This window comes from Uranotaenia lowii, chromosome 3 (genome assembly GCF_029784155.1).
Source record: "Uranotaenia lowii strain MFRU-FL chromosome 3, ASM2978415v1, whole genome shotgun sequence".
Taxonomy (NCBI): domain Eukaryota; kingdom Metazoa; phylum Arthropoda; class Insecta; order Diptera; family Culicidae; genus Uranotaenia; species Uranotaenia lowii.
This window is the reverse complement of record NC_073693.1, coordinates 361,760,625-361,772,038: the sequence shown is the minus strand read 5'-3', so window position 1 is coordinate 361,772,038 and position 11,414 is coordinate 361,760,625. Positions and strand designations below refer to the sequence as shown.

Here is an 11,414-nt window from a genome sequence, read left to right as displayed (position 1 = left end):
GGATGCACCTGTTTGGCTGTTGGAGTCTTGTTATAGGTGAAAGTGGAGCTATTCAAAGTAAAACAAAAACTTGGACCAAACCAGACTTCAACCTTACGTTGTCGTTGGCTCATTTTCCCCATAGGGGAGCCTTTTAGTGGATTACTTATTCACTGCTTCTTTTGATATAAATTTCGCTTAGTCGTCCTCGAGGTGGTCTACACTTGGCAGGTTTCGGCAAAAGCAACTAGGTAGAAGTAGGAACTCAGTTGACATGAGTAACTTTCCTCAGCATATTTTGCTCACCCAAAACAAACAGCCGTTGCCAAAGAAGAAACGATAAAAATAAATAATTTCTTTTACATCGCATGAGAATGAAGAAAATCCCATGAGAAAGCTAACGATTGAAGGAATTTCTTTGCAGTATTCTAGATTCGATCCCCAACCCAACGTGTTATTGTCATTATATTTATTAACCTTAAATGCGACACCTATATCACGCACGACATACAAATCGGTCCAAAAAATCAAAATCTATTAATCCACAATCAAACAGATGGCACACGTACCTATAGACATATGGCAAATGGTGAATAGAAAAATTAAACTTTCTCGACAATTCCGTTGTTGAAATTTTCTAGTTTTGTTTCTGTTTTTGCTTGTCTCTAGATCAAGCGAGATTCGATGTCAATCTTTTGAGGAAGTCCTCTAAGGATCGATGAATGAAATCATAATATATCGGGTTCCGCTGATGGTTCTCAGCCCTTCGTGGTAATGCGTTAATCGTCCCGGGTGCATCAACATCCAGCCCTTGCGTGTGGCCTTCACCGAGCAGTTGTATCTGTGACGAATGAAAAATTAAAAATGGAGATAAAGTTATTTTTATTTAAAAAAACATAAAATCAAAAATCAAAAAACACTTCACAAAATTTTGAAAAATGCTTTTTAAGTTTACAAGTATTACAATTGGTCATTTTCAGCTGACTCAAATGTTGAAAACCCCATTTAAATGACTTGAATTAATAAGTTAGTATACCTTAAGAAGTGACATCCGCCACCTTCGTAGTCCACTCCAACGGTATTCAGCGCAATGTTGATCGTGTACGTTGACGAATCATGGTGAGGTCGTAGGGCAGGTTGCTCATCAGGCCGGTAGCGAACCACGAAGTTCATCAACGATCTCGGAGGCTGTAATCAAAATAAAAATCGTTTTAATCATCCTGTTCGTATAAGAAATCGAACACAAAACCTACATCATGAAAGTATCCGATGAAAACCTTCTCCTGCAAGGGTCGCACGTACAGCTGCAGGAACTTCAACCAAACCTGTTCCAGGCCAACCTGGTTCATGTGAATGTCCCGGGTCGGTACGGCTTCGTAACCTCCCTGAAGTCGTTTGTCGTTGTGCGTTCCGTCGGACCACTTGCCGTGACTTTCGACGATTTCCTTCAGCTGATCGCAGAAAGCATCCGTCCCGATGGCTAACCAGTACACATCCGGGCAGGGCTGCTTCTGGACGTAGTCTTTCTCCAGCTGTTTGTAGTAATCCTTGGAGATGTACTTTTGCTCCCAATCGTGCTTGTTGTTAAATAGCTGGTAAAAGTCCGGATGAGTTTTGCTCGTGTCGAAATAATCTGAATCAATCAGGTGTCCAAATTGTTCGGTGTTGATCACATGCATAAAGATGCCGTTTGCTCGCATGTGCCAGCATAAGGCCATATCGGGGTCTGTGTTTTGTAGTTCGTAGTTGATCTGAGGGAGAACCGATTTCTTGACCAAGTAGATCGTCGATATGAATGGTACATTCCATAGGCCTAGAATCTTCCTAGAAACGATGTCCATGTAATCGCTTGACCTCGCGTAGAAACCTTGGCTACTCAGTGCTCCCCAAAAGTTGCTCCAAACCTTCTCAGGTCGTGTCAAAACCGGACTTATAACATTCCTATTTGAAATGATAAGCTTCCGGAGAGTATCTGGTGAATCAATGTGCCCATCAGAGTCAACCACGAATAGATAATCACAATTCTTAGTTCTGCACTGCTTAACCGCCAACGAACGTCCGGCCAACTCTTCAAAGTCATCGTTGTAATCCACCATTCGCATTGAACGGTAATTATCCTTATGCTGCTCAATGAACTGATCGATTTTTTTCTTATGATATTCAACGTTGTTATGGATAAAAACATCAATCTTATCTTTTGGATAATTCAACAATGGGATTTTCTCCAACCATTCGCCGAAAAATGGCGTTGCTTTTTCCACAAACAACGCCAGAAATACTGTTGGGAGATTATCCTCATCTAGTTCCAGCAAATCTTCCTTCACCGTTTTGCAATCTCCATCGACGAAAGCCCCAGCCAAGTAGTTAGCATATCCATTCAAGGTCAATTTACTCGGTCCATTTCCATGAATCACCAACGGAGTCGTCGAGTATTCGGTATTCTTCAGATAGGCTTCCTTAGTGTCAGGATCCAAAGCCATCAGCACCTGCTCCTCAGCCCCATTTAGATTTTGAAACAAAGCTGCGGTATGATCCAGCTTGATATTCAACTCCTCCCTTAACTTTTCGTTCAAGTACACTTTCGTATAGTAAAGCTGATCGTCATCGTGATCCTTGACCGGTGTCTTCAACATCTGGTACACCTTGGATGCGTACCCCATGAACAACCCCGAGTTGAGGAACCTCGTACCACGACCTTCCAGCTTCGGATACTTTCCCTTTAGGGCTTCATCCGGCCAGCAGAAGCCCTCCGATCCGAACAGAACCGATGCCTTGAACGTTTCGAATCGTTCGATGATCTTGTCCAGCGAGGCCAGAAACAGCACATCGTAACTATCGGTGAACAACACGATCCGATCGTCGTCACCCTTGTACGGCTTCAGGGCTTCACGGACCAGGTTGATCTTGTAGCCACCGCCGAGCCGCTTCATATCTCCACCTCGCCATGGCTTCCCAAGGCCGAGCGTTGTTACCTGTTTTAGAGGATGATGATTTAAAAGGTGTTGGAGGATATTGCAAAGGTATTTTACCTCGATTCCGTAATATTTGGCAGAACGGATGAAGCGCAGATAACCTTCGGTTTCGTTGCTCGCCACTGTCAGGACTAGTGGGGACTTATCTGAGGATGGATTTGATAAAAATATTTACCAGTTAGTAAGTTTACAATTTTTGTTAGATAGTTTATTCAGAACGTTGATTTGGAAAATGAAAAATTAACAGAAAAAAAAATGTAAAAAAGTGGTGCGTTGGGATTCCAACCATTCATATCACTATTTTTTCAAGGAATATAATTTATTTTATTCAAACTATCTTTATGTATAGTACGCAATCAACTTTACCTTTTAATTTTCTCTGTTTAAAAATTTGATAGGAGATATTATCAACTTCCGGTTTTTGAAGGACTTGTTTGAAATTCCACCTACCTACCTTCAAAAAATCAAATTCAACGAAAAAGTAAACCATATACGCATAAGTTTTAGTAAAAAAAATGATTGGTACTTTTGCATGAACGCATGTTGCCAAATCTCATACGAACATGAGCATTGTTGAGTAAACCTGGAGCTGAAATTTGTCGTACAAAAAGCCTTCTGGTAGACTGAAGAACAAATTTATCCTCATAAGGTTTAACCTAACAAACATGCACTATAAAAAGGGTCGTCGTGTGCGAAAAAAAGTTCATCATCAAATGTCAAAAATAAATCAAGAACATGTTATTGACTAAACAAAATTGCACGTACGAAAAAAGGCTTGATCGAACATGACTAAATACCTTATAAAACGCTAAAAGTTTTGAAAGTTTGACCTTCGAAAATGGCTCAATATTGGTTTTATAATGAAAATGTAACAAAAATCGTTTTTTTTGTGAATTTGTTTTCGGCATATAGGTGAAAATTTATATTCTTGGAGAAAGCCCGTCCGGAGTTCCGGAGTGTTCACCACATGTAAGCTTCGGACCAACCAGATTTCATTGTATAGGTTAAGGTAGTGCCACCTCTATCCCGGTCCTACTTCTCCTAAATAATGAAATGCTGCGCGGTAAAGTATGGTGTACGTTAATAAGTTTTCCTCGCAAAAATGCTTTTTCGCTTTTTTCAACATCTGTAAAATCCTTACTTTTCTATCCTTACTTTTTTCCATCTTTATCAATTTTCAATTCTGATATTCTTTATCCAAGAAAATAAATGGTGGTTAACTTATCTTAAAAATCATAAAAAAAAAGTTTTTTTTTCAATGGAAAATGCAAAGGAAAAACAACAATTGATAAGCCATTATGTTGTTTCTATAATCTTTTGCCTTTATTTAATTTTTGATGTTAGCTGTATTTTGTCAAATGGCAAAACACTAGAAATATATAAGAATGACAAAGACCACAAAAATTATCAAAGTGATAAAAGGACAAAAATGATAAAATTGATAAACATGGCAGATACCATTTTGTTTAAATAATCAAAAGGAAAAATTTGACAAAAATTACTAAACCGAAAAAAAAAACATTCCAAAAATTGTACAAGAATGACAAAACCACCAAGCAGAATAAAAAGACTAATATGACAAAAATCACAAAAATTTCAAATATTACCTAAATAAACAAAAATGATGAAAAAGACAAAATTCCAAATAGACAAAATTGAAAAATAAAACGATAAATGAAGAAAATGACAAAAATGTTCAAAATGACAAAAATTATGAAAATGACAAAAATTAAAATAGAAAGAAATGGTAAACTCGATAAGATGTATGAAAATGATAGAAAAGACTAAACTATAAACATAAAAAATATAAAATAAACGAGAGAATGAAAAAAGAATGACAAAAATAACAAAAGTAACAAAAATGATAAAAATGACATAAACAACAAAAATGATAAGTTTCTAAAAATGACACTGATGACAAAAATTACAAAACTAACCAAATTGACAAAAGTGATTGAAATGAGAAAAAAGACAGACAATGAAAAAAAAAATATTACAAAAATAACAAAAAAGGAATAAAATTATGAAAATGACTAAAAACTTTCCAGGATTTTGATAGCAAGAATAAATAGAATATAACAAGTCAAATTGCAAAAAATGCAATTGAAAAAAACGTAGATATAAAAATGAAAATTTTTGAATTTTTTATTGCTATTTTGCCATTATTGCAGACCTTATAGAAATAAATGAAAAAAAAACACAAAAGTTATAATATCGATAAAAATGACAAAAACCAAATTTTTTTTCAAAATGACAAAGTTAACAATTAATAACCACTGATTTTTTCTTTATAAATTTGGCCAAAATAACAAAAATTACAAAAATCACAAAAATGGCTATTGATAAAAATGACAAAAATTGAACAAACGACAAAAAATGACAAAAATAATAAAAATAACAAAAAACTGAAAAAAATACAAAAACGGAAAAAAAATTCAAAAGTTTAAAAAAAAATATAAAAATCGCAAAATTACCTGGAGGATATTAAAATGCCAGAAAGACAAAAAATTCAAAATTTAAAAAAATACATGAATGACAAAAGTTACAATACTGACAAAATTGGCAACAATGACAAAAATATTAAAAATGATGTAAAAAATTAATAAAAGGGAATTTGAACAAAAAAAAACCAAAAACTACAAAAATTATATTAATGAATTAGTGGGACAGCTGACCTATTAAGAGATGCGTTAACGGTAAAAATGACAAAAATAACTAGGATTAATTTTAAGTTTATCATTGGGAATATTTTTTATATCTTAATATATTATAAACCCTGAGAAAAAAGCAAAAAAAAACTTAATACCTATATCAGATATACTTTTTCTATCGTCACGCATTAAAATTGCATTTATGACGAGTATATGAATCTCTTTTAAAAAATATAAAAAATGCAAAAATTACAAAAATATAACCAAAAATTTGCAATTACGGAAATTACAAAAATGAAAAACATGACAAAAATAAATGAATGACAAAAAACTACAAAAAGGACAATAAAATGTTAAAAATAAAACAAAAATAAAACTGACAAAATAAACAAATATAAAAATGACAAAAATAAACAAAAATAGAAATGACAAAAATAAACAAAAATAAAAATCACAAAAAAAAACAATTAAAAAATAACAATGTCAAAAATGACAACAACGACAATAAAGACAAATAATGTCATCAATGACCAATATAACAATGATTGACTAGAAAAAAATACAAATGATTTGAAAAATGTGGTTTAAAATGAAATAAAAATAGTAATGACAAAAAACGCAAAAATTATGTGGAAAAATTGACAAAAAAAGTTATAACAAAAATTAAAAGTATAAAACATTTGAAAAAAAAAAAATGAAGAAAATTCCAGAGACCCTTTTTAGAAAAATTTCAAATACTACAGATTAATAAAAAATTAAAAAAAAAATTTATATGACAAAATTTATAAATCTCAGTTTAGTGATTTATTTTTGTTTCGATTATAGTCGTTTTACCATCCTTATGGCATTCGCGACTTTATATCAAACTGTGTTCGATGTTTACTCTTGGGCTCGAACTCGCGGAACTCGAGTAAATACAATAATGACAAAATGATGAAAATCATGTGAGAAATCTGACTAAAATGACCTATGTATTCAGAGAGCCGTCAAAAGTGCAAAAATTAAAAAAATGACAAAAATAACTATATCCCCACCCACAAATCAGCCTCTACTCCGATAATGAACTGCCTTGGAGGTGGAATTAACGGTATAGAATTCTATGCCGGACCGGCATTAACAAGCTTTATAATAACTGGTATTGTCCTCCCAGCGAAACCGCATAGCATATTAGACTAAGTCGATTTGGGGTCATTTTTGAATTTCTCAAACCCTGGGGTCTTAAATGCTTCGTTTTGGTCCAAAACTCATCCATGATTTTTTGCAGAATTTTGAAGTAACGTTTATATGAGGACAAATTTTAAATTAGTTCGTTTAGTTCGTTGAAGTTTGCATCAAGCAAATTTTATCCGAAATTTTGTTTATCTTTAACTGTTTTTTTTGGAAAATGAATAGCGTTTTTCAAAGAAATTGAAGGCTATCCTAAAAAGAACTTATTTTGTGCTCAAATCGAATAACTTTGATCTACCAGACTCTCAAACAAATTCAAACATTTTAACCATCGATGAAAGCAAATTCCATATTTTGTTTCTTAAGGTATCATTATAAAAATCTAGCTCACCCTTTAGGCGGACCACTTTTCTAAAGTTTCGTTTTAATGCGAAAACTATCAATGAGTACTTAAAAATGAATAATCAAATCATGAAACATAATTTGTTTTAAATTTTTTTATTCGTGCTGTGTTGGGCAAAAAATTGTAGATGAAAATCAGTCTCCAAAACCCCCTCCATGATTCGGTTCTTCCTACGGACCTGCCATACCCCATCACAAGACACAGCAGTGTGGAAACAACCAGCCAGCAAGGATATTTTCGTATGATGTACCGGGCGCATCCCATTATCCCAGTTCCATCCCATTCCTGTCTCATTCCCATCAAAGACAAAGGAGGATTAAAAAACACCGGTCAACACAGTGCGTTTTTAAGTGGCTTGACAGAAGAATTATGACAATAAACCTTCATTTGCTAACTGACCCAGTTGGTGCACTGGGTAAGATATCGGACTGGCATGCCGAGATGATATGTTGCTATGAGTTCGATTCTCACTTTTTTTTTTAGATGAATGATGCGATAAGATGGAAATCCCATGATATGGTTTTCTTGTTTAGCTTGAATGTGATGGTTATGCTTTTATTTTCCTTGGGAGCTCGAGTCTTTATGCCAGTAGTGCTTTCCTAATCATATCTTTTTTGGTACAGTACACTTTTACAGCCCATTTTTGGCATAGATTTAGCGCCCAATGGCATTGAAATTTTTAAATTCAAAACAATTATATGTGTTTAAAAATATCAACCACCAAAACATAACCCTAAAATAATACTTATAAAAGAAAATTTACAACCAAAACATTGAATAAAATTCAATACTTGAATTCAATCCAGATAAGCATATTTCTGTTCATACATACAATTTATCATGCTCTTGATTGTAAAAAAAACGCAAGCCCCAGAAGACTTTTGTGCAATCAAGCTTAAAAATCTCGCTGACAATTGATGTAAAAAATCTGCAAAATCCATCATGGAACCGACAGTACGCCAACCACAAATGTACATAAGTATGTGCAAACATTTACATTAGGATGGTCCAACAGAATTTGTTATGTATATTGATTAGTTTTATTAACTAGTTGTTCGTTGAATGCGTTGAAAGTTTTGTCGCGTACAAATATAACTTTTTTCAAGTTAAGTTATAGAAATTACTTAATTTCGAACTACTTTAAAAGCACCATTCCAGGGTGCTCTGCTGTAATTCCAGACAATTGAACTGCTACTTTCATGTTATGTGGCGCTGTCTTTTTGTCTACGTACGCATAAATGCTCTGTCTGTCCTACACATATTTTCATCGGTTCAAACCGCAACGATCGTTGTTTCGGTTTAATGTCGACTAATACCATGTCTATGTAATGTTCTAAATGATCTCACTTTCTCCGGGAGCTTGCCTGCCGGCCGGCCGGTCTATCTCTCAATCAGATCGCATTTCCTGCTTCATGTACGAACGGGGTAATGATCCTAATGAATGAATGAAACTAAGTTCCAAGTTGCCAATTGTTTCGATGTAAGTTGCTAACCGTTCCCTACTCGCTCATGGTGGATGCTTTAGGGACCGAACATTTCATTCATTCTGATTTACTTGCAACATCTGGCAGAACCGACTGCTGGAAAGTGTGTACGTGCTTCCAGAACGTCTCTCTTGCCTGGTGTATTTTTATGTATGATTCGAATTCATGTGTGAGATTAATACTGCATTTCGTGTTTGTGATAGAAAGCGGGTTCAATGTGTTTATTTTACTTATTTGGGTCGAACCAAAAATGATGTTGCTTTTGATGATCTTCCGGAATTTTCTTCACACGCAATGCCGTTTGAACTCTGTGCTATCTGTTAATGTAATCATTTTGATTTTTTGGCTGTTTTCTCATACTGTCGATCCCTGGGACATTTTTTGTCATTATAACTTTGAAATAATAATGATGGCTTTTTAATATCGATAATTTGATCATGGTAACTCACCTTCAGCAGCAGTTTTGTGCAGTAAATTGATGACTAAAAATACTAAGCATGGCACTAATGCTATTCTGGAACACATGGTCGATACTTTGTTGAACACTACCGTGTCATCAATTTTAAAACCTAAACCCACTAGCCACTAAAACTATTTCACAGAAATAGTTATCCCTACTCCGGGTCCTCTCCAGCTTCCAGCCAAGCTGTTGATATGGACTATCTCGGTTGAACTTCACTCACGAACTAATTCAGAGTCCAGAACAAACTTAAGTCACTGGCGATATGAATGCTCCCCGCCGATGTCTGTGATGGTAATTAAAAATGAAAAACTGCACGCCCGAGCAACACACGACTTAATGCAGTCATCACCACCAGGAATAAGTGTTTGAATGTGCTGATGGAAAAACACAATCTCGTCGGCACATCCTGAAGCGCTTTGAATGAATTTTTGTTGACTGGCGTATTGCGCGAATGGCGTACTTACTTATTTTTGAAGATCGTTCGTGTTCCAATTGGAAACGCACGACCAAAACAAAAATCGGTCAAAAATGACAAGAATGTCCCATAGTCGTCAGGTTGGTTAATTTTCATATCGTTCCCTCTGTCGAAGAAGAGAAGGGAACGGAATTCGTTGCAGCTTTGTTCGGTATGTTGTATATAATGTTTCATGCAAGGAGGTTGTGTGGAAGAATTGGCGCGCAGGCGCTTGAAAGCACATGGTCCGGTTTTACCTTTCTAGGTTTACGGACATTTAGGGTATGTATGTTTGTAATGTTCATCAATTTCTTATTATCTTTTTGCCATAAAATGTAAATTTCAGGTGTTTGTGAAAAAAAGCTACAAGCAACTTATCTCATTACAAATGCTTTAAATTAGTCAAATAGACGGAAAGCCGTATAAATATGAGATATGAATCAATGCCTTAGTTAGGCTAAGGTTAGATCACGTTAGATGTTGTGTCAAATACTGTATCATATCTTGAGTTTAGGCTTGAATTGTATCCGTCTATTAAAACGCTACCATTCAACCTAAATGTTGTATACAGTGACGAACGAAACCTTAAGGCCATCAACCATCAAAATAAAATTTAGCTCAAATATCTACTCTAGGGTTAAAAATTAATAACATTAATTGTTTAACAAAATAATAAACTTGAAAAGTTTTTTGGTGGTCCTATGAAAAAATGACCTTCTTATAAATTTAAAAAAAAAAACAGAAAAACTATGTGACGAAAAATAAGACCATTTACAAGTTTTCTTCAAAAGACTACCCCAGCCTCCAATTTATAATTTGTTATGTTTGAACTGTAATTTTAGCCTTGATCATTAATTGACTATTTTCTGCATACTGTTCATATGGTTCCGGAAGTGTTGGGGGTATAGAATGACCAGGGAGACTTCAAAAGTGCAAATTACCGTACCTTTATTCACATACTTGCTAGCCGGTAGTGGATCTTCGAATTTAGATAATCTCGATATGTAATTTCATATTAAATTTACTGAAATTTTACACATATTTTATTTTGAACCTCCCCTACTGTTAAAATTTTATTAAGGTTTCTTTCAATACAATAAATCATTCCGTAATTATGGAATCAGGATGAATAAACCTACTGAATAAACCTAACAGGATCATTAAAAACAGAAACCCTTAAAATCGTTGTAACAACAAATGAGTCTCAAAAAATACAAACGTGTACCATTAATTCAAAAATAGATTGTAACTGTAAATCTCACTATGAGTATTATTATTATTTATTTGAGAACTTTTAACCACCCGGGTCATTCGGGTCTATAATTGTAAATCTGATTGATAAAAATCTCAGGGATACATATCTTTGCGTGGCTCCAATACTCAAACCTTCTGTTTTTCTCCTAAGCACACAATTGAAACCCTCAGAGCCAAATGGGTATAAGTGACGAAATGGACGATTTTGATTTAATAATGCCAAACGATTTTTCATATTCCAAACTATATTTGATGATTTTTTCAGATTTTAAGAATTAAATTTTACATACTTTTACGTTCCAAAGCAAAATACATATTTTCGAAAAATATATGGAAAATTGCCAAACACAACAACTTAAAAGCGTGCTTTCTCGAAATAAGCTTTCATGCTTTTGTATACCCCTTTGGCTCCACAAGGGCTTCAATTTAAATTGACCGGAATAGTCACAGCGGTACAAAATCAACAACATATGATCTTCATTATCTTCCCGAAATCAAGGCTCTGATAAGCGCGAAAATTTGCACATTAAATTTTTTTATCCTTTTTAGGCAATCAAAGCATTCTGCCGAGCTCTTCGCGTCAAAAA

The 11,414-nt window shown here is 34.4% G+C and overlaps 1 protein-coding gene across 1 annotated transcript; it reads right to left on the bottom strand.

The window, feature by feature from the left end:
* Positions 1-433: 433 nt before the first annotated feature.
* Positions 434-9,612, bottom strand: LOC129753342 (procollagen-lysine,2-oxoglutarate 5-dioxygenase). Its single transcript, XM_055749155.1, has 5 exons — positions 9,106-9,612; positions 3,009-3,097; positions 1,233-2,951; positions 1,016-1,167; positions 434-820 (listed from the first exon to the last, which is right to left on the bottom strand). The coding sequence occupies exons 1-5, from the start codon at positions 9,179-9,181 to the stop codon at positions 688-690; spliced, it is 2,169 nt and encodes a 722-aa protein (XP_055605130.1). The 5' UTR covers positions 9,182-9,612; the 3' UTR covers positions 434-687.
* Positions 9,613-11,414: the final 1,802 nt, after the last annotated feature.